Source organism: Tursiops truncatus, chromosome 3, assembly GCF_011762595.2.
Source record: "Tursiops truncatus isolate mTurTru1 chromosome 3, mTurTru1.mat.Y, whole genome shotgun sequence".
In the NCBI taxonomy this organism is placed as follows: domain Eukaryota; kingdom Metazoa; phylum Chordata; class Mammalia; order Artiodactyla; family Delphinidae; genus Tursiops; species Tursiops truncatus.
This window is the reverse complement of record NC_047036.1, coordinates 29,419,044-29,443,617: the sequence shown is the minus strand read 5'-3', so window position 1 is coordinate 29,443,617 and position 24,574 is coordinate 29,419,044. Positions and strand designations below refer to the sequence as shown.

Sequence of the window (24,574 nt, the reverse complement as noted above, 5' to 3'; positions counted from 1 at the left end):
CTCTTGTTGCGGAGCACGAGCTCTAGGTGCACAGGCTTCAGTAGTTGTGATGCGTGGGCTCAGTAGTTGTGGCACACGGGCTTAGTTGCTCTGTGGCATGTGAGACCTTCCCGGACCAGGGATCGAACCCGTGTCCCCTGCATTGGCAGGCAGATTCTTAACCACTGCGCCACCAGGGAAGCCCCTCAATTAATTTTAAAGTAGGTCTAAAAGATCTACTTTTTAAAGTAGTTCTCTGCAGTTTAATACTCTCTATAATGGGCAGATTGGGGCAAGAACAGAAGGGCTCTTTCCCAATTCTGATATGCTCTGTTTTCTTTTTTACTTTCCCCATGTAGATTAGAGTCATATATTATACTTAAGTTATGGCAGCCTTAAAACTGCAAAGTTAAAAAGGCTTAGTTAAATTCTATATTAAACATGACTTTATTAGCACTGTCTTTATATATATAAAGAAATAACTGATAGGAGAACGTTTCTACTTTGTTCATTGAAATGAACAAATGAAAACTGAGCAAAAGAAATGATTTAAACAGTCTAAATTGCATTGAGAAAGTATGTCTGGACTGGAGCAGAGACTCTGGTATCCTAATTGTGAGCCTGGCTTTGTAGTCAGGATGCCTCTGAATCCCACTTCTTACCCTCTCTGTGCCATTTTCTCCTCTACTAAATAAGGTTACTAACCTTTCTTACTGGGCTGTGAAGTGTAATTCGATACAGCATGTTAAGCACTAGCACAATGCTTGGAATCTAGTAAACTCACACAAAATATTAACTACTAGTTTTTTTAAAAAACTATTTTGTTACTAGGAAGGATTCTAAAGATTATTTTCTAATTACCAAAGTAAGTCTTATAATCTCTTTACCTAAAATCTTTAAGGATCCGTTACAGTTCCAGTTGTTTTCTTCTTGCCTACTTACTGGTTGCTACCTCTCTCATGCCTTGCCAAAGGTGGAACAGTTTGTATATGTCCATCTTTCTTCAAAAGGCTTGTTGCTCTTTGGAATTCACTTCACCTGGTTGGTTTGCCAACTCAGCTCATTTTTTAAGATGGCTTCAAAAGATATTACGCCTTTTTTGCATTTTTAGAGTGGGAGTTACATTCTTTTGTGGTATTCTATCTGTATCCTAAGCTGAATTCTCCTTATACCTGAAATCGTTAAACATGGGATTAATGATTATCTTTGGAGGGTTTAAATTTTGATTGGTGGTAAAGAATTGTTGACTTTCATTATTTACATCTAGTTCTGATTCTTTTGATTTTTCATTATTTGGATCTCGAGTTGTCTCCTAGTTTTTATTCACATGTCTGAGTAAAGATACATATTTAAGTTAACACTGTCTGATGAATCATTAGGTTCTAGTTGGAAATTTTTAATTCAGTTCAGAATCTTAGGTTTTGGCAAAATTTTTGTCCTGTTCTCTTGTTCAGTTGATACCAATCTTTCCTTCCTGTCTTTTTCTTTTCTTCCCCCACCCCCTTTTTTTTTTTTGAAAATATTTGGGATGTTTCAGATTCCAAAATGATCTTAACCTCTAAATTTTCTACTTAAAGTGTGTTTAGCCTGAAAAACTATCATCAACCATAAAATACTCAGGAAATAGTACTCCAAGTCAGTAACATTAGCAAACTCATGAAAGGCATTTGAAGGTAGTATTGTATAATATCTTGATGATTGGTAAAAGACTGAATTGGATTTTAAATGTTTAAAACTTTCAGAACTGATATTTTGAAAGGTAGACTGTGCCTGCATATTAGGTACTAAAATATGAGTGAATGAATTGGCATTTTGATTTTAAGTAAAATCTACTTTTGCTGCTGTGGCGTTAATGCCCACCTATGATAGCTTTATGCCTCTTTTTCATTTCTAATCACATGGAGCTAAATTTGGATTTGCCTCCAAATTTTAGCATTTTCTTGTTTTATTTTTGCCTTTTAGCCTAAACACATTATTTTGATAAAGAATATCATTAGAAGGACCATTGTTGTGGTCAAAGGAATATTTGCCCTTTTGCCCCCAAGTATATTTTTGCATAGCTGCACATCGTTACAGTTCAGCAAATGATCCATTTTGCTTCACCTCCATTTTGATCATTTGCCTAGAAGAATGGCAATGTCTTTCTATATGACGTTGGTGTGTCAAGTGTACCTTCTTGACATGGCTTTGAGATGTGTTCTATCTCTTTACAATGGACAGAACACAAAGGACAGATGAAGGGGTGTTTGGGCTATCTTACAGACCTAGAGAGGTAATCCTACTTAGTCAGGTGAGGCAAGGGGAGCAATTTCTGTGAACATGAACATCATTTTTTGTTTTATAGGAATGAGTGTGGGTCCAAGCTGTGGTAACCACAGAGAATGAGAAACAAAAAGCATTTGGTATCCATCCATTCATGGTTTTTTGGGGGTTGGGGGGGAAGACCATTTAGGGTAAAGCTATACTTCGAGACCATTGAGGCAACTAGTTATCTTCTGGAAGCACACGGTATGAAGGAAGTGGAGATTAGCAACTAGCATTTATTGAAGATCTACTTTGGAACTCCTTTTGGTGTTTTACTTTTATAACTCACTGGATCTTCATAGCAACCTGTGTGAGGTGATCATATATCCTCATTCAACAGCTTAAATTGCATACAATTACACAATTATTAAATAGAGTTGGGATTTGGAACCCAGGTTTACAGTAATATAATAAAACATTTGTGTTTTAAAATAGTTGTAATTCTAGGCACTTGGTAACACTACAGCAAAATTTTTCATTGTCTAGTTGCTATGTGTTTTACTTTCATATTACTACACTGATTTTTAAATAGTATTAAAATTACAAAAAATACACTTATCATTTGAAATTAAAAGCACACACATACAAAGAAAGAGCAAGAAAGAAAATAGAAGTCATCTCTTTACTACGTTGTGGCACCACTTAGCATTTTGATGTATATTTGTCCATACATATATGTGCGTTTCTTATGTATACTCCCTAAGATCCCACCCATGCCCCTTTTTACATCTCTAAAGTGTGCCTCTGGGTCTCACCTTTCTTCTGGGCTGGAGGAATCTGGTGGGCCCCTTTAATCATTGTCTGTAATGGAGTCTTTCTGTTAGGTGGTCCTTGACTCAGACACAGATCCCTGCTCCCATAGGTCATGGCCAGGTTAGCGGGATTAGTGATTTATGAAACGCTTGGCTGCTTTTGTCAAAAAGGTAATGGACAACAATGAGACTGGTGGACATTTTTAAGACTTGGTGAACTATTTAGTACAAACATTTAAGTTGTTTCTATGTTTTTATGTTTAAATAATGCTGCTGTGAAAAATAATATTGTAGATAAATCTTTGTTCCCATTTTGGTTTTTCTCTAAGTTATTTGAAGAAGTGTTGCTAGGGCCACAAGGATATATACTTTTTTTTTAAGTTCTTCGATACCTAGTGCCAAATTGCTGTCCACCCTGGCAATGAGTTTTTTTTTAATACACCAAACTTGAGTTGTCCAATCTTTATTTTTATTCGATTTTAATTGATAATTATTTTATGAATTTAATATACAAATAACTAAATCAGATGGAGAATACAGCACCCCTAGCTTTGAACAGAAAATTATTCAGTTGAAACAACTAAAACAGGCTATAGGAATTCGTAAGGAACCTTGGAAACTACTATCATTCTGCACCGTAAAAAAAAATTCCTTATTTAAAATTAGGTACAAGGTCAAAGATATGTACTTGAAAACTATTATTTTCTCATCTCAGGTTAGGGAAATCCCAACTTTCATTTCTAGTTTCATGGGACCCCCTAGGCATAACCTTTTGTCATAACAAGGCAACAAGTGTTCAGTTTGAACTGAAATAAATGGTGTGATGAACAGAATAACAGACCCCCAAGGATATCTATGCCTTAATCCCTGTGGAACCAGTAAATATGACTAGATTATCCAGGTGGGCCCAGTGAGATCAGATGAACCCTTAAAAGCAGAACTTTCTTCAAGCAAAGGGCAGAAGAGAAAGTTAGCAGTTTCAAGCATGCAGAGGATTTGACAAGCCATTTCTGGCTCTGAGGTATATAGGGCTGCATGCAAAGACCAGAAAGAAGCCTCTAGAACTAAGGGCAAATGCTAGCTGACAGCCAGCAAGGAAATGAGGATCTCAGTCCTATAACCATAACAAACTGAATTTTACCAACAGCCTGAAGGAACTATGGATTCTTCCCTAGAGTCTCCAGAAAGGAGCCCCTGCTGACACCTTGATTTCAATACTGAGAACTCAGTTGAGCCACACTGTGCCTAGACATCTGACCCACAGAAACTATGAAATATCTAACCTTCAGAAACTATGACACGTGGGTGTTGTTTTAAGACACTAAGTTTACAGTAATTCTTTACAACAGCAATAGGAGACAAATACACTGAGTATGGGAAGAGATGTAACCAAATCATTTCTTTATACTAGAATAAAGGATCCATAATTCTTTTTATTCACTATAACATTTAAAAGTACTATGAATCAGACTGAAAAACTGACAGCTGTTATAAAAAAGATAGTAACTAGCAGCAAGTTTATAACTGATTGTTTTATAACTGATTGTGTTGTTTGCTTATACCCATAATCTTATTATGTAACTATTATCGATGTTTCCACATATTTCATTGTTGTTCATTCATTCTTATTTTTATGCATGTTATGTAAAAATCTGTGAATCTAGTTTTTCAGTTAATGTTATGGTAGTTTTCTAATGTTATTGAATAATCTTAACAAATATCCTTTCTTATACTTCAGTAATAGACCATCAACGGTCTGCCATGCCTTAGCATTTCCTTGCTAATCTCTGATATCCATTCTTTTTTCCATGGTTGTCATACTCCTTGCACTGGACAATTTCAGGCAAAATAAGTATCGAGGTCCAACCATAAAGGGATTTTCATATGATAATTATATTAAATTCACATTGGGTGATTTTTTTCTTAAAAAAGCTGTATCTTAAAGATGGTAACAGTTTTCATCAGTGCATTCTACATCGAGCTGTCACCTAACCACTTAATCTATTATTTTTTTTTGTGTGTGGTATGCGGGCCTCTCACTGTTGTGGCCTCTCCCATTGCGGAGCACAGGCTCCGGACGCGCAGGCTCAGCGGCCATGGCTCACGGGCCCAGCCGCTCCGCGGCATGTGGGATCTTCCCGGACCGGGACACGAACCCGTGTCCCCTGCATCGGCAGGCGGACTCTCAACCACTGAGCCACCAGGGAAGCCCTATTCTTGACTTAAAAATAAGATTAACTCACTGTTATTGTGATGGTACAAGTTGTTTCTTTGAAAATGAAATTTGAAATTTTGAGTAGTAGCAATGAGCAGAGTTCTAAGCCTTTTGAGTTGTAATAAGTATTTGTAAAATTAGTTTTGGGGACAATAACAAGAGTTTTACATTGACTTTGAAGTCAGCAGTAATAAAAAATAGTGTATATACTAAAGCATACAGTAACGTTTTTTATTCATTGGCTTATTCATTCAATAGATATTTTTTGAATAGTGACTGTATGCCAGACACTATTAGAGACATGGGGTACAGTACTGAATAAAATAGTCAAGTCTCTGCTCTCATGGAGTCTGTGTGTGTGTGTGTGTGTGTGTGTGTGTTGGGGGGTGTTTTCAGGGAGACAGTAAAGAATATACATTATGTCAGGTGGATAAGTGCTTTGAAGAAAAATATAGCAGGATATGGTGATAGAGAGTGACAAATGGGTTTCAATTTTAGATATTTAAGAATGAAAATATTGGTTGAAATCCACAGAGGAATGGAAAGAAACTACTTCAATAATATAAAGAAATAATGAAGTAGTTTATTAAATGTGATTTTTTTTTTTTTTTTTTTTTTTTTGCGGTACGCGGGCCTCTCACTGTTGTGGCCTCTCCCGTAGCGGAGCACAGGCTCCGGATGCTCAGGCTCAGCGGCCATGGCTCACAGGCCCAGCCGCTCCACGGCATGTGGGATCTTCCTGGACCGGGGCACGAACCCGTGTCCCCCGCATCGGCAGGCGGACTCTCAACCACTGCGCCACCAGGGAAGCCCTAAATGTGATTTTTATTTGTGATATTCCATATAGAAGTATTTCTTATGTAAATTTAAATTTAGACTGTTAAAGTACCCAAATTTCTTTATTCTTTTAATAACTAGTTTTGGTTGGAGATCTTTGTTAATTTGACATATTTTATTGATTCTACCTTATTTTATTTTGGTGGGTTGCATCATAATCTTGATTCTCTGTGTTAAGATGTTGATTCATTCCTTGGGATACTGTAGTTAATCCATAGACAAAGAAGAATGCCTGACATTGATTTTATAGAGGTGAAAAGCACATATATTTTCTTCAGTTAGTGAAGGTAAATTATTTTATAAGAGTAGAGAGACATCAAATAAACCATTTTCTGCTATCTGTATCATCAACATTTATAATTAAAAATATTTTCAAATGTATGACTTTATTCAGTAGTCATTGATAAATTTTTCTGCCTATAAAATAGGTGAAGTAACTTTAAAGAAAATAAGATTTGTATAGATAGATGGAAAGTGGTGAGTATATTGAGTTTATTTTGTGGACCAGTAAATGAATAAGAATTTCAGGTCCCAAAAGTTAGACAAGATTAGGATGAAAGAAAGAAAAATACTGTTTCAAACAAAGGAAATGTTACTTTCAAATGGTCTCTCTCTTTCTGGCTCTCCCTCCCTCTCTTTTAGAAAATTTAAGTAGTGACTATCAATACTTAGAAAACTTTATTTTACAAAATATCTAATTTCCTAGAATCCAGTCACTAGTGTATTTAATAGAAAATATTCTGTTAGGGCTTATAATATTAAGGAACAAACTTCAAGTGATGCTGTATTGAAACTGTTCATATCTAGTATTCTTACTTTGTAATATTTTTGGAACTAGTGTGGTTTTTGCTAAAATAGTTTTTTTCCTAAAATAGTTTTTTTCCTGAAGATACAATTTATGTGAAATTTTCAACATATGATTTAAAAAATAAGACTAAGTACTTGAGAGTAGGAATTATCCTTTTCATCTTACTTATAGTCCAATGTAAAGCCTGACAGTTTTCTAAAGAATCTATTAGTACATTAATAAAAAAATAATTAGGAGATTTCCAAGTGGTCATTTCCTATGTTAACACTTTTTTTTTTTTTTTTTTTTTTTTCAGTTTACAGATATGATCCAAGCCTGTATGTGAATTACTTTGGTTAATCAGAGCAAACATTGAATAATGAGTGGTGCAGCTTTGGGACTCGAGATTGTTTTTGTCTTTTTTTTGGCATTATTCCTACTTCATCGATATGGAGACTTTAAGAAACAACATAGACTTGTAATTGTTGGAACACTGCTAGCTTGGTATCTCTGCTTTCTAATTGTCTTCATACTGCCTCTGGATGTTAGTACGGTAAGAGGTGAAACTGATTTTCACAATTTAAAAGGCAGTTGTAGTCATACAGCATGTTTGAGATATGTTTTTAAGACAACCAAGTCATGTAAAAGTTAACTTATATTTTAAACTTAAGAGTTACTCTATGAATTTGATTACTAAAAAACATAGCCAGGAAGGTACTTTTGGGTAGATAGGTTGATACACTTCAATATCCCTTAAGTACTTGGTAACTTTTTGGTTTTCATTTTTAAACCATACCTTCATTGCTTTAGACAATATACAACCGGTGCAAACATGCTGCTGCAAACTCGAGCCCTACTGAGAGTAGCAACATTACAGGACTGTATGCAGCTGCTACCCCGGTTCCAAGGTACTTTCTTCTTCTTTTTTTTTTTTTTTAATATTGTAGGGGGCAATTTGTTTAAAACTTGTCGGTTTTTACCATCTGGATTTTATATTTATAAAAGTTTATCCTTGTTCTCTATTCACCTCCCTTCTTCATCCTTTGCTAATAGACTTTTAATTACCTTGTATGTTATTTAAGTTTAAATCTTTTTTTTCTTTTTCTTTTTTTTTTTTTTTTTTTGCGGTATGCGGGCCTCTCACTGTTGTGGCCTCTCCCGTTGCGGAGCACAGGCTCCAGACGCGCAGGCTCAGCGGCCATGGCTCACGGGCCCAGCCGCTCTGCGGCATGTGGGATCTTCCCGGACCAGGGCACGAACCCGTGTCCCCTGCATTGGCAGGCGGACTCTCAACTGCTGCACCACCCGGGAAGCCCCTTAAGTTTAAATCTTAAATAAATTTTAGATATTGGTAAACAAGGCCTTTCAGTAGATGCTAATGAGAAGCTTGGAGAAGACCTGATTTTTTTTAGTCCCTTACTAAGAAAGTAACTTCCAAAAGCTGTTTTTCCTCTCAGCCTCTCCCCGATCCAAAAAAAAATGGGGCATGCATTTTCTCATTTGCCTTAATTTACAAGGTTGTAATAAAGGACGAGGAGATTATTCTGTATGTAGGATATTCCTTTCATATTGCACATCCTTTGATATCACTATAGTTTTAGATTGAGAATAAAGTTCAAATTATCAAAAGGTTATATTGAATTCATATCAAACTTCCAAGTAAAAAACTAACAAATATTGGTTATAGCTTTTACCAATGCTTTAAGTGGTGTTTGCATGCTTCTTTATGCAGCTTTTATTTTATTTTTTTTTAATCAAAGCTGGATAAGGGTAAATTTTAAATGTAGTTGTTATTCCGTTTTGAAGAGCCATTGTGGATTGTTGGAAGCCCTTGGACTAAAGGATAGCCTTACAGTCTAGGCAGGCTATTACTGGAAGAATCTATGGGCAGATACACATATATTCAGAAACTTCAAACAGAATTATGTATAGATGCTGGCATCTATCTCCATAGGAGATATGCTATATGACTGATGAGTTAGGGTTCCAGTTTCTAGGGATTAATCACCTAACGTCTTTCTCTCCTTCCTGCCATAACCAGCCCCACAAATGGGGTGAGTGTGTATCTTAAAGGTAATCATCAACCCTAAAGGTAACCAAATCAGAGATTTGATTTCATGATGCATTTGCTTTTAAAGACTGTCACTTTATTAATCTATTAGAACATTCTGTCCTCTTTTACTCAATGACTAAAAAAAACACTGAAAGTTGAAAATTTAAATGCATTCCTCTTTAAAACAGTTTTATTCCCTTTTTGTATGTTTTTTCAACAGTCAGCTTTGAATTTTAAGTTTTCTATGAAATTTTACAAATTAGAATCAATAATTTAAAATCTGAATATAAGTGAACTTTGCCACACACAAATTAATTGTGCAATTCATGTAAATAATCATTTATGATTAATTGGCTTTAAATTGTTATTAAATAGCCAACGTCCGTGTTTCAAGCCATGGAGTTATATTCCTGATGGAATCATGCCAATTTTCTGGAGGGTAGTATATTGGACATCACAATTTTTAACATGGTAAGTGGTAGTGAAGGATAAAATTTTTGATACTTTGGCTAAATTTTTAAAAGTGATTATTTTTCCAGTCAACTTTCATATTTTAGAATTTATTCAAGTGTCACTTTTTTTCCCTCAAATCTGTATCCTGTCTCTTTCTGCTCATTCGGGTCTCTCACATCTTAAAAGGAATGAAAAGAAAAAAAGAAGAAATAGAGAACAGAAACAAAAAATTCTCCTCGTCACCATTCCCTTTTAGTAATTGCCTTCTCTCTGGACATTCTTCAGTTCAGTTTTCTTCAAGTCCCATTGTTATGTGAAAATGCTCTCTTGCTAAGGTCATCATTATCCCCTGGTTTTCTTTCTATGTGCTTCGCCCAACCTTCTGAATTTCCTTTATGGGCTCCATTTCTGTGGCGCATTTCCTAAAGGTTGGTGTTCCCTAGGGTCCCATCTTTGGTCATCTTGTTATCTGACTCTCCTTGAACAACTTTAATTATAGCCATGGTTTCATTAACCTGTGATGCATTCCAGATCGTTCTTTCTACCTGAGATAGCTTTGTCTTTCTGCTGTGCTCCAGACTCATACTTTTTCCACTGCCTACTGAGCATTTTAGATATTATGCGGGTAACTAAGCTCTAAAACTGGAGGTGGTGAACATTGCAAGAGAAAAAATCACATAGCAGAGGGTAGTGCCCCTGTAGCATGTTCACTGAACTTGACTAGGCCCTCAACATTGCCAGACTTTCATCTTTTGTTTCTCTCGTCTGCTTGCTCTTCATTCTCCACAACAAATCTTTCCAATCACTACAAACCTCAGCTCTTCCCTTTGTGACTCTCTCTCACATCCTAGAAACAATCGCCTTTTCTCATTGCAGATGACTTTACTTCCTGCCTCCCAGTGAAAAAAGAAGTCATCAGATGGCAGCTCTTTTCAGCTTCTTACCAGCAAACCTACCTACCTACCCATCCTTTCTTTCTTTCCCTCCAAGAATGGAAGAGTCCCTCTTCCTGAAGTATGGACCCATCCCTTTCAGCTCTCGTTACTTATACTTCTAGCTTCCAGTTTCAACCAAGCATGTACAATTCTCTCATCTTTAAAAACAAAACAAAACTGTCTCAAATCAGAACCCTTTCCAGTTTTCTATCTTCCCCCTCAATGATCTACTCATCACAGCTGAATTTTTTAAGAGAGACTTTTTTTGAGTATGAATTAGTACAGTAAATTGCACAGATCATGTTTAGTTTGACTTTTTTCAAAGTGAATACACCCATGTAATCAGCACCCAGATCATGATACAGAACATGAACAATATCCCCCGAAGCTTCCCTCATACTTCTTTCCCAGTCATTATGCTCCCCAAAGGTAACCATGATTCTGACTTTGATCACCATAGATTAGTTTTGCCTGCTTTTCAACTTTATAAATATGGACTTATATAGTATGTACTTTTTTGCCTCTCTCTTTTTGCGCACATATTTGGAAGATTCTTCTATGTTGTATGTCTCAGTATTCTTTTCTTTTTTATTTCTGTAAAACGTTCCATTTTGTGAGTATACCATAGTTTATCCTACCCAGCCAAACTTCTTGAATTGTCTGCATCAGTGTCTCCATTTGCTCACTGCTTACCCTTTCCGCAACCCATTGAACCGTATTTTCTACCCTCCCTTCTCCACTCGCACATACAAGCTCTTAATTTACTTGACCTCTTGGCAGCATTTGATTCTATTGTTTTCTCTCTCCCTTTCAAATACTTTCTTCTGGTTTCTGCTCCATATACTCCTTAGTTTTCTTCTGTAACTCTTGACTGCTCTCTCAGTTTCCTTTGCTGGTCTCCTGTTTGTTGGCCTTTCCTTTAAAAGTTGATATTTCTCAGGGGTTCGTCTCATATCTTTCCTTATCATTCATTCTAAATCAGTTTCTGTTTTTTTAAATTTATTTATTTTAAATTTATTTTATTTTTGGCTGTGTTGGGTCTTCATTGCTGCGCACGGGCTTTCTCTAGTTGCAGCGAGTGGGGGCTACTCTTTGTTGTGGTGCGCGGGCTTCTCATTGCGGTGGCTTCTCTTGCTGCGGAGCATGGGCTCTAGGGGCGCGGGCTTCAGTAGTTGTGGCTCATGGGCTCTAGAGTGCAGGCTCAGTGGTTTTGGCGCATGGGCTTAGTTGCTCTGTGCATGTGGGATCTTTCCAGACCAGGGCTTGAACCTGTGTCCCCTGCATTGGCGGGCGGATTCTTAACCACTGCACCACCAGGGAAGCCCCTCATTCATTCTATATACTCACCCTTCCAGCTTTCATCTACTGATGTTGTTTCACTACCATTGATATGGTGATGACTCTAAAAGCTACTTCCTGTGCACCTCCTTTGGGATGTGTCCTAGCTACTTCAACATCAGTATACTCTCTCCTGCTTCTTAGCACAGCACCACCCCTTACCCTCTCTAAATAGTTCCAGTTTTGTTCCATTTAAGTACATTCTCCATGTTGAAGCTTTATCAGTCCTTAGAAAACTAAAATTTGATCATGTCTCCTTTCCGTTAAAGAAAATGATTCCTCATTATTCTTTGGATGCAATCTAAATTATTCATAAAAGCATTGAAGGCCTTTTTTTAGATTCATTTTAAGCCACGCATACTGTTGTACTCTCTCTTGGTCATCGTGGCCTCCTTTTGCTCCCAGGAATGTGCTTTGCTCTCCCCAAAATTTAATACTAGGAAAATATTCAGCTATCTATTATAGTTTGGTTCAGTATTAATTATTACTCAAAATCATATTATTCATGAAAAGAACTGCACATTAAAATTGAGATTCACATATTTTCAGTATTTTGAGATTATACAGACATGTCAAGTGTTTTTTAATCATATTCTTTCTTATCATCCAGGATTCTGTTACCTTTTATGCAGTCGTATGCAAGATCAGGAGGGTTTTCCATTACTGGAAAGATCAAAACTGCACTGATTGAGAATGCAATCTATTATGGCACCTACTTGCTGATTTTTGGAGCGTTTTTAATTTATGTAGCTGTAAACCCACACTTGCACTTAGAATGGTAAGAAAAACCATGTTCTTAACATTGTTTCTGTATACAGTTGCATTTTTGAAAATTAATTTTTATCTCATATGCAGGTTAACAAACATTTCCTTGAGAAACCTACCATTATATGTTTTATAGATTCCCCCAGAAGAACATCATAATAATATATATTACTAAGAAGGAAAATATGGAATAACATCTTTGAATATACATATTGGACAAGGGACTGATGCTTTGTCTAAGAGCTATATGTTAAAAGTATTAACTCCCATGATTTTATGATAGACTTTCAAATTTTGTGTATGACTAAATACCTAGATTTCTTTCTCATTGGAACTTGTGAATACTTTTCTTTTGTTCTGACTATAATTTGAGGGCATATTTCTCTTTAACTTTGAATTTATCATTGCAATAAAATTGAAATCTGTATTATACTTGTGGTCTGTTATACGTGAAGAGTCAGAGCTGAGAAGTTTAGGAATGGAGTGGCAATGATAATCCTTACTGTTGCATTCTTGAGGTTTGCGTGCATCTGCCTTAAAACAAGTTAAAATTTTTTCAGGCTTAAAATTTTTTTCAGGCTTCTCTTGGTTAATATTAAATAAGAAAGCACCTAATGAAAAATATATTTTCTTCAGGATAATTCTTGCCATGAATTTTCCTAGATTCTAATTTTAACTATAATAGAAGCCGTGTTTCCTGTGTTAAAGTCTATTTCTGCAGTCACACTCTAACTTTTCATTAAAACACGTTATATGCTGTTACTAAAAGAGTAGCTGAGGATTTGAAGGTCGAATTTTTTCATATAAAATTGGAGCCATCTTGTAGGGCAGTTGTTTTCTGAGAAAACATTTAACACTAGTTCCATTTAACATTTTTGTTGCAAAAATTTATCTATCACAGCTATCTGCTTATGTTTTCTTCCTTAGGAACCAGCTTCAGACAATTGGGATAGCTGCTGCAAATACATGGGGTCTTTTTCTTCTGGTGTTGTTGTTGGGGTATGGCTTGGTAGAAATCCCTCGCTCATACTGGAATGGAGCAAAAAGAGGTTATCTACTTATGAAAACTTATTTTAAGGCAGCCAAATTGATGACGGAGAAAGCAGATGCAGAAGAGACTTTAGAAGATGTCATGGAGGTAAGTAACTTTAAACCGTGGAGTCAACAGTCATCAAGTTGTGTGTATCTCCTTTTGGATATACTGTTGGTTTTGTTGTTGTTGGCACACTGATGGGCTTTAGAATAAAAATTTGGTGATGTACAGTTATTAAGGATGTCTCATCCATTTGAATGACTTCTTATTGGCAGTTCAGCTTCATGAGATATCATCTCCATCCTCTAACCGGCAGAGATGCAGGGAGAATATATTCAACAGTGCAGTGTTATGCTTGTTGTCTTGGGGTGACTTTTATTTTTATTTTATTTCTGTTTTTGGCCACGCCAGGTCTTAGTTGCAGCACGCGGGATCTTCGTTGAGGCATGAAGGATCTTTCGTTGTGCTGCGCGGACTCTTCGTTGTGGTGCACGGGCTTCTCTAGTTGTGATGTGCGGGTTTGCTCTCTCTTGTTGTGGTGTGCAGGCTCCAGGGCACGTGGGCTCTGTAGTTGTGGCATGTGGACTCTGTAATTTGCGGCACGGGGGCTCTAGTTGAGGCACGCTAGCTCAGTAGTTGTGGTGCGCGGGCTTAGTTGCCCCGCAGCAGGTGGGATCTTAGTTCCCTGACCAGGGATCAAACCCATGTCCCCTGCATTGCAAGGTGGATTCTTTAGCACTAGACCACCAGGTAAGTCCCCTGGGTTAACTTTTAATAGTTCAAAGTTAAGACTCAAAAGTTTCCCAGACTAGATGATAAGTTATATGGTTACCGTGACATAGTAGAAGTGAAAATAGAAATTAAAGGACGCATCTTCCTGAAAATATGACCCAAAGTAATCCCACCAAGTCTGGAAACCTCTTTAGAGACCAATATACATGGGAATTTGTGTCCCTAAGTTCTGTTTCCTGTCTGTAATCTTAATAAGGTACTTCATTTTAGTCACTTGTAAAATTCATATGACTTGAACCAACTTCACAAAGTTATTGAAAGTATTAAATTTCAATAATATACACAAAAAATACAACAAATTATAAAATTTTGCTGTTTAATAATTTCGTTGTTGATTTTAAAAAAGGTTGTAGTCACCTCAAATTTTGCTCTTCTGCACAAATATGCTATTCCAATAATGTTATTCTTCAGCATAAAACCTTATGTTGAAGGCTTTCGTTCACTTTAGAGTAAAGCAAAATGCTGTAATGTGGCCTACCAAAACATGATTTGGCCCACGTCTAGCTCTCTCTTATCTCTCTGTCTTCCCCATGCTGGTCAACTTTGGTTCCTCAAACTTAATAATGGTGATGATAATAGCAAACAAGTATGTAGGCAAACAAGTATATAGAGTCACATATTTGCCTATGACTTTCTAAGCACTTTATATATATTAATACATTTAATTCTCAAAACAACCTTATAAGGGAGAATTTTTTACCCTTGTTTAATAAATGAAAATGAGACACAGAGAGGGTGAGTTTGCCATGTTCACATGGCTACTGAGTGATAGAGCCACTGTGACTCTAGTTCATGCTTTAACAGGGATTGGCAAGCTTTCGGTAAAGGGCCAGATAGTAAATATTTTAGGCTTTCTGTGCCATATGGTCTCTGTTGCAACTACTCCATCACTGTAGCATGAAAGCAGCCACAGACAGTATATCAATGAATGAGGAATGGATGTGTTCAAACAAGAACAGATGGTGGGCCTGATTGGATCTGGTTTGCCGACCCCTGCTCTTAACCGTTACGTTCGTTGGCACTCTATTCTGCCTTTGAGTATGCTATTCCCAAACTCTTGGAATGCTCATTTCTCCAGTCTCTTTAGCTAATTCCTACTTCATTTTCAGGTCTCAACACAAGTGAGAATTCTTCAGCGGAGGCTTCTGTGTTAGTTTCCTGGGGCTGCCATAACAAAGTACCATGAACTATGTGGTTTAAACAACAGAAATCTATTGTTTCAGAGCTCTGGGGGCTGAAAATCTAAGATCAAGGTGTCAGCAGGGTTGGTTCCTTTAGAGGGCTATAGGGAAATTTGTACCATACCTCTCTTCTATCTTCTGGTCGTTAACTGACAATCTTTGGTGTTCCTTGGCTTGTATTATAGATCTCTGTCTTCGTATTCACATGATATTCTCCCTGTGTGCCTGTGTCCAAATTTCCTCTTTTTATAAGGACACCAGACAGATTATGGGCCCACCCCATTCCAGTATGACCTTATCATAATTTAACCAATTATATCTGCAACAACCCTATTCCCAGACAAGATTACATTCTAAGGTACTGGAGCTTGAGACATCAACATATGATTTTGGGGGGAGCACAGTTCAACCCAAAACACCTTCTTTGGTCCTCCAGATTCTTAGATACTCAGCAGCCATTTTTAAGTGAATGAATAAATGAACAAAAGAATGGATACTGATTCTTTAATTGTGGTTGAAAATTTTTATGTTGACTTCTTGCATTTATTTATAAAATGTTAAGAACTGTAGCAGAAGACATTGATTCAAAATATGGAGTAAATCTCCTATAAATAATACTCTATTACATTTCCTTAAGCATGTGATGGATGTTATTACATTTTTCAAAGGAAGTTAATTTGTTATTTTTTATATTTGATATATTTGAAATTTTGAATTTTGAAAAAAAATTTGAAAATTTATATTTGATAATAAAATAATTAAAAGGAGATCATTTAAATTTGATAATGTTCCCCTCAAAAGTTGGTATTAAATTCAGTTGTTTCAGATTTAAGGAATATGGATTTCACCAGTTCATTCAAACTTCCTTGACCAAGTATAAATTAAATGCAGTTTATTTTAGATCTGGATTTTGCTAGGAGGAATCGTCAGTGAATAAAGATAGATTTTGTTATTGTTAAATGGGAGTCCTCTACTTAGAAATAGGATGTGGAAAATTAAGGATTGGAATTGATGCTTTCTTTGCTATTTTAGTGTAGGTTTAAGGTGTGAGGGATTTAAAAAAATTTAGATAAGAGAAATTTTTCCATGTCAATAAGAAACCACTATTTTTATTGAATATATCTGACGTAAAACATTGTGTAAATTTAAGGTGTACAAAATGTTAATTTGATCCATTTTTATATGGTAAGAAACTACTCTTTTCTTAATGGATCTTTTGAAAATAGCAGGAAGTCCACATACATAGCAGGAGAACTCTAGCCCTTTTTTGCCCCCTCAAAAAATGCATGATTTAGCAGGTATGAATTTCTTTGTCCATATGTTTAAAGGGCATTTGGGATCCTTCCTGTTTTTCTGAATGTCTGAAAATTTATAAACTTGTGGAGAAATTTTTTTCATCATTTTTTAAATACCTAGTGTCTTCCTGCCATGTTAAGTGCTATGTGGAACTGGCCATTAGGATACTAACGGTCTAGAGTAGAAAATTGTACAGTCCCTCACAGTATATGATAAATGCACTGTAAATGATACATGCTCTAGTGTAGAGAAATTTCGCCTAGAGGAAGAGGTGAAATGGAGGAAGTGAAATATGACCTGGGCCTTGAAGAATGGGTAGAATTTTCATAGCTGACAGCATTCTGGTCAGGTATCAGGAGGTTTTAAAACTAAATTAATTATGCATAAGATAAAGTTTACAAGGTTTGAAAGATAGATAGCCAGATAGCACGGCCTTGAATGTCGGACTCAAAAGTTCAGTGTATTTTGAAATCAGTGAGGAATCATTGACACCTTGCATGCAGGGAAGAGACATGATACTGTATGTGGTTTAGGATAATCAGTCTGATGGAGGTGCGCAGAATAAAGCATGGACAAGAATACTGATAACTTAGTTTGAGAGAAAACTTTTAAAATCCACTGGTTTTGAATACATCTTTTAAGAGATCACAATCACCTTTTTTTTTTTTCTGGTAATTACTAATTATATTTTTCATCTATCCATAAAATCTTCCAAATGCAGTTTTATAAAAACCAGTTTAGTGTTTTATGATATGTTTTCTATGGAGTGAATGTATACATCTGTGTGTCTGTTACTTTTCTTTGAAGCATTAATAAAACTTATAAGCCATGTCAAACCATTCAAAAGGAATTTTTGCTAGATGGCCAGAGGTCACCTCTACCTGCTGTCATTTTTCAAGGTAGAGGATTTGGAGAGGGACAAATAGCTACTTATTCCACTGAAAATAATAGAGTTCTATTGTCACAATAATGACAGAGTTCAAAGTTATGTTATTTGATATGAAGAAAATAAGCTATTATTCAAATACATTCCACACTTTATAAAAATTATGAACCTTGAAGGAAACTTAAATTTATAAGCTATAGCAAATATCAATGTTCCAGTACTTGCTTTTGTTTAATATGCTAAAGAATTTAGAGGAAAAATATGATTTTCATATATAATATATAATCAGACTGTATAGTTTGTATTCAAAGTTATGCTAACTAGTCAACAAAACTTTAAGGTAGCTTAGAAATGGAAGAGTGTAATGTAGTGATGCTTCAAGCACCTTTTAAAAACCCAAGTCCTGTCATTCCGGTTTTAGGCCTTACTCATTGACCTCAAAATGAAATGTTATTAAGGCCTTCTGGAATACTTTGCTCTTACTCTACAGCCTGATCAAGCACAGTGCAGACCTTTGCTCTCCTTTCCCGTTAGTCACTGGAGTTTCTTTTCCTGAAACTCCTTGTTCACTTCTGCTTGGAGGCCTTGGTACATGCTGTCCCTCTGTCTGGAATATTCTTGCTCCTTCCTTTGATCAGCTGACTCCTATCCTCAGTTTAGCTTTTTATCTCAGTTTAAGTAATCGGTTCATCAGAAAGTCTTCCACACTAGATTATACAGCAGTTTTCACACCATTTCTATTTGAATAATGTCTGTTTTCTTCACTAAGCTAAGCTCTTTGACAGGAGCAGTGTCTGTTGGTACAGATTATTCATGGGGTCTGCATATTTTAAATTTTGATGGTTATTGCTAAATTATCTTCCAAATAGATTACATCACATTTTACTGTGTATAGGGAGGCCTTTTCCCCCGCAATCTTACCTCATTATATAAGAGCAGTTTTTTATAATTTTACAAGAAAACTGTCCTCATTTTAAAATTTGTAGTTTTTTTTAGTGGGATTGAACATCTTTTCAGATATTTATTGGCCAATTGCATTTCTTCTGTATCTTCCCATTTTTCTTTTGATTTTTAAGAGCTCTCCATATATTAAGGATAGTGATTTTTTTTCCATATACGTTATTCTTTTTCACAACTTTTTCTATATGCCCTATGGTTTCCCTGCCCCCCAGTTTTACATCTCTTAAGGCCATCCTCTGCTCTATAATCAGACTGTTATTTTTAATATCCTGGTTGGTTCACTCTTGCCTCCCAGCCTTTGAACATGCTGTTTCTTCTTCCTAGAACAGTGGTTCCAACCTTCTCAAAAATTTCATTTATATTATAGAATATCGTGATTCTTTTAGAACTACTGATTCTAAAGATTCCCTTCTCTAATCCCTTTATTTCTTTCATATGCATTAAATTGTTGATTTAATTATCTCATCACCACACTGCAATCTTAGTGAAAGACTTATAACACCATGTCTTCCCACTCCACCCTCCAGTATGGATTGTGGTGACCTTACACCTAGCACAGTGCTGGCACATAGTGAACTCTTAATTTTAAAAATGTGGGATGAATCATTAGTTGTGACTGCTGTAAAGTACTCTCTCATTGGAAAGGAGCAGGTGCTTTGTGACATTTTTAGCCTGTTCTGCTTCCTCTGGTTTCTCTGCTGTATTTTAGGTAATGAGATAATTGAACTTGAGGAACAAGATGGAGAAACGCAGTCCTGTTCTTTTAGAATCTCAGTTTGCCTGATCCTTCATGACTTTTTATAATGTTTATTCATCTCTGTGTACCAAGTAAGCAAATGGTAAGGCAGTAAATCTAGAAAGTTATAAAAAGTGTGAGGGTATAGATACAGCTGTTGTATAATTTTGTGTTTTTATTTGTGTTCTTAAGAGTTTTTATTCAGAGAATAGAACTTTATTATATGCTGAGTAATTTGGGTTGGAACTAAACTTGTGAGAATATATATAGTACCTAGAGCATACTGATTTGAAACATCTAATCTACAGAAATGGAAATATTTTTATTTCTCTTACTGTTTTCATAGGAAGTTCGTAAAGTGAATGAGAGCATCAAGTATAACCACCCACTGAGAAAATGTGTTGACACAATACTTAAAAAGGTAATTAAATAATATTCTCATCTATTTTCTTTTGAAATGTAAATTTACATACTATATTATAATAAAAGCATCAGAAAAGTATGCAAACAGCCTGTGATTGAAGTCTTCCAACTCCTTTCCATTTTCATGACAATATTAACCATAAACCCATAGTAATTTGTACATAGAATTTGTTCTTTTGTTACTATAGGTTTAACATTATTTATTGGCAGTATTTTCCATTGAAATGTGGCTATAGAGGTTATGTTAAATAATGTAAAATGATTGCCGTGACACAGTGATGGAGATGGACCTTTATAGGTTGTAAAAGTGTCATTAAGGGCTTCCCTGGTGGCGCAGTGGTTGAGAGTCCGCCTCCCGATGCAGGGGACACAGGTTAGTGCCCTGGTCCAGGAAGATCCCACGTGCCGCGGAGCGGCTGGGCCCGTGAGCCATGGCCGCTGAGCCTGCGTGTCCGGAGCCTGTGCTCCGCAATGGGAGAGGCCACAACAGTGAGAGGCCCGAGTACCGAAAAAAAAAAAAAAAAAGTGTCATGAAATGTGGTCACTAAAAGCGTATTTCCTATAAGGAAATAAATTAGGTCCTCAATAATCACATTTAATCAGCTTTGTACATGGTATTTTACAATATATTTCATAAAATGAATGACATTATGAGATATTTAATAAGAAACCATACAATTAAGGTTTTGATGCATTTGTATTGAATTAGAGGTATTCATATACTTCCGAAAATGATTATTCCAGAAATGAGTTCCCCAGTTGTCTTCTCTGCAACCACAGAGCCCCTGAACTATTCCTTTTCTTGTATTTAGTTTATTTTTAAAGACTTGTATGTAAGCCTTTATTTTTTTATTGAGGTAACATTGATTTATAACATTATATGAGTTTTGTGTGTACATTATATTTCTACTTCTAGATACCCTATACCATCCTTATCACCAAAAATTTATTTTCCATCAGTCACCATACAGTGGATCCCCTTTACCCATTTCACCCTAACCCCCACTACTACTCTGTTCTCTGTATCTACATGTTTGTTTTTATTTGGTTTGGTTTATTCATTTATTTTCTTTTTGTTTGTCTATCAGCTTTTTATATTTCCCATATGAGTTGAATCCTATGGTATTTGTCTTCATCTGACTTATTTCACTTAGCATAATACCCTCAAGGTCCATCTATGTTGTTACAGATGACAAGATTTTATCTTTTTTTAATGGCTGAGTAGTATTCCCCTGTGTGTGTGTGTGTGTGTGTGTGTGTGTGTGTGTATCACATCTTCTTTATCCATTCATTCACTGATGGGCACTTAGATTGTTTATCTTGACTATTGTAAATAATGCTGCAGTGAACATGGGGGTGCAGATATCCTTTAGGATTAGTATTTTCATATTCTTTGGATAAATTCCCAGAGGCGGGATAGCTAGATCATACAGTAGTTGTAGTCTTTTTTTTTTTTTTTTTTTTTCGGTACGTGGGCCTCTCACTGCTGTGGCCTCTCCCGTTGCAGAGCACAGGCTCCAAATGCGCAGGCTCAGCGGCCATGGCTCACGGGCCCAGCCGCTCCGCGGCATGTGGGATCGTCCCGGACCGGGGCATGAACCCATGTCCCCTGCATTGGCAGGCGGACTCTCAACCACTACGCCACCAGGGCAGCCCCGTAGTCTTAATTTTTTGAGGACTCTCCATACTGTTTTCCATAGCGGCTGCACCAATTTACATTCCCACCAGTAGTGTATGAGGGTTCTGTGTTCTCCACATCTTCACCAACACTTGTTATTTCTTGTCGTTTTGATAATAGCCATTCTGACAGGTATGAGGTGATAATCTCATTGTGGTTTTGATTTGCATTTCTTGAATAATTAGTGATGTTGAACATCTTTTCATGCACTTGTTGGCCACCTGTATGTCTTCTTTGGAAAATATCTATTCGGTTCCCCTGCCCATTTTTCAATCAAGTTGTTTGTTCATTGTTGAGTTGTATGAGTTCTTTATATATTTTGGATGTTAACCTCCTATTGGATATATCATTTGTAAATATATTTCTCCTTTGGTAGGTTGTCTTTTCATTTTATTGATGGTTTCCTTTGCTGTGCAGAAGCTTTTTAGTTTGTTATAATCACATTTGTCTATTTTTGCTTTTGCTTCCCTTGCCTGAGGAGACATATCTAGAAAGATATTGCTAAGACCAATGTCAGAGAGCATCCTGCCTATATTTTCTTCTGGGATTTTTATGGTTTCATGTCTTACAGTCAAGTCTTTAATCCATTTTGGGTTGATTTTTATGTATGGTATGCAATAGTGGTTTAGTTTCCTTTTTTTGCATATGGCTGTCCAGTTCTTTTCCTATATTTTAAATCTGTTATACTAATTATTAGCTAGTGCTCCTTTTGGTTAAGATGATAGTCATGAGAATCAATTCTCTACATTTCTCTTATATTTGCTACCTTTTGAGATCTATTCAGGGAGGTTAACCAACTTGCCCAAGTTCATAGAGGTAATAAATGACTAATAGTGGTGTAGACGACTTCAAATCTGGAAGATGTTTGCAAGAAAATTAGATATGCTCAAGAATGAAAGATTTTTAATAAAAATAAAATTTTAATCTTTTTTGCAAATAAAATTTCTAAAAATCTACTCGTTCCTTGTAGTGCCCTGTAGAGTATCAGGAAAAAATGGGTAGGAACATGGATGATTACGAAGATTTTGATGAAAAACATAATACCTATCCAAGTGAAAAGAGTCTGGTAAAACTACATAAACAGGTAACTTTATATAGCCTTTTTACCTTCTGATGATTTTAGTTAGATTTGTAATTACTGCCCACAAAAAAGGAAGTTTGAGTGAATGTGTATCAGAAACTTCCTTTGATCCTGTCCTTATCATTATTCTTTGAAGTGTTTTAACTTTGTTTTTCTCGACATGTTTACTGTTGGAATTTGGGGAGGGAGAACTATTCACTAAGCATGAGTGTTATATGTATTATAGAATATTAACATCCTTGACTCCACCCAGTAAATGCCACGACCCCTTTCCTGTTGCTGTGACAACCAAAACATGCTCCTTAGTGGGGAGTTGAATCACTGTTGGATCAGAACACTGACAGGTATACCCCCGCTCTCTTTGTTAGGTGATTTATTCAGTTCAGAGACACCGTCGAACTCAAGTACAATGGCAGATTCTTTTGGAACAAGCATTTTATCTAGAAGATGTAGCAAAAAATGAAACTAGTGCTACTTGTCAGTTTGTTCATACCTTTCAATCGCCGGAGCCAGAAAATAGATTTATTCAGTATTTTTATAATCCTACAGTTGGTATGTAATTTGATGTACATTTCAAAGTTTAATGCTGATAATTTTTCTGATGAAAAGTGTATATTTTCACCAATGCAAAGTTAAATTATAATTGTGTTATTTGACTTATGCCATATGGTAATACTATGTATTTGATAAACCTCCCCCAAAAAACTATTTTACTTGTCATATAACATATAAACTATTAGCTTCCACTCTTTCTTCACAGATAACCAAAATTCTATGCAAAAATATATGCAATACATCAAGCATATCTTGTATACATAATATATACTTAAAACAATTAGAATTTTAAGCAGTTTTATATCATAAGCGTGGATCTCTTCTTTAGTCTTGACATACTACTAAAATGTTCCCCTAAGATGTCCTCTTTGATTACTTACATTTATTAGTCTATATACAAAACCTACATTCAATAGTCATAATTATTTTATTCTCCTTTATGATTATTTATGACACTTTCTTCAAATGTTATCAAATTTAGTATGAAGAACTTAATGAAAATATCAAAGTGTCACAGTATTAGAACTTCTGTTTACCTTATTTATTCAAATAAACTGTTAAGTTCACTTGATTTTATTTTACATGTTTGGTCTTGAGTATGAAAACATAATGGCCATAACACATGTCTCAATGAAGATCTTTTTTTTTAATTAAATAAAGGAATGATGTGATACTTGTTTTCATTCATTCAACAAACATTTGAGCCTATATATGCTGTGAATTGTCGGGTGCTTGGTATATATCAGTGAACAAAAAAGACAGAAATTCCTGCCCTTGCAGAGTGAGAAAAACAGGCAATATATACATAAAGGTATGAACAGGATGCTGAGTAGTAGGTAGTTGGCTGTAGATATTGGAGTTCAAGGAAGAAGTCTGCTCTGCAAATATAAATTAGGGTATCGTTAATGTATAGGTGGGCCATGGGTTAGGATAAAGTCAGTGAAGAAGTAATGGGATAGAGAAAAGAGAAAATCTGAGGACCAAGCCTGAGGTACTGCCAATTTAGACATCAAGTTGATGCGGAGGAACCAGCAGAAAAGACTAGAAAAAGAATGGCCGGTGAGATAGGAGGAAAACCAGGAGAGTGAAATGTTTTGAGAAAAAGGTTGTATAAAGTACCTTTTCAAATGTTTCAGATAGGTAGATTATTATGAATATTAAGACTTGACAATGGGATTTCAGAGAAATGAAGTGGGGGGAAGGGTAAAAAAACCTGATCGAAATTTGAAAGAAAAACGAGGGAAAGCAGTTAGAGACACAATAGAAAGCTCTCAAAGTGTTTTCTTTATAAAAGGGAATAAAGAGGGAGTAGCTGAAGGAGAGTGGTAGGGTCAAGAGAAATTATTGCATGTAATTTGCAAATGACACCTTCGAGGAAATATGTTGAGACAGAAGAGAATGGCTGGGACAATGTACATTTACAGGCGAGATGAAAAGGGAAATAGTGAATAGTGAGGAGAAAGGCCTTAGTTTAGGAGGTAAAGCACAAATATACTTGAGCAGATGTGAAAAGATGTAGTGGCGGGCACTTGGGG

General features: G+C 35.9%; 1 protein-coding gene across 6 annotated transcripts in view; it reads left to right on the top strand.

The window, feature by feature from the left end:
• LMBRD2 (LMBR1 domain containing 2) overlaps positions 1 to 24,574 on the top strand; it is a 55,091-nt gene that overhangs the window by 2,946 nt on the left and 27,571 nt on the right. For 4 of the 6 annotated variants that reach the window (XM_019930152.3, XM_019930150.3, XM_073802055.1 and 1 more), the window contains exons 3-10: positions 7,191 to 7,427; positions 7,685 to 7,782; positions 9,303 to 9,398; positions 12,264 to 12,431; positions 13,346 to 13,556; positions 19,649 to 19,723; positions 22,374 to 22,487; positions 22,853 to 23,036. In XM_019930152.3, the coding sequence (XP_019785711.1) occupies positions 7,254 to 7,427; positions 7,685 to 7,782; positions 9,303 to 9,398; positions 12,264 to 12,431; positions 13,346 to 13,556; positions 19,649 to 19,723; positions 22,374 to 22,487; positions 22,853 to 23,036 (1,120 nt within the window). In that variant the 5' untranslated portion in view covers positions 7,191 to 7,253. Of the gene's footprint in view, positions 1 to 7,190; positions 7,428 to 7,684; positions 7,783 to 9,302; positions 9,399 to 12,263; positions 12,432 to 13,345; positions 13,557 to 19,648; positions 19,724 to 22,373; positions 22,488 to 22,852; positions 23,037 to 24,574 lie in introns of those variants that run through there. The other 2 variants (XM_019930153.3, XM_033852789.2) reach the window with 2 other exon arrangements.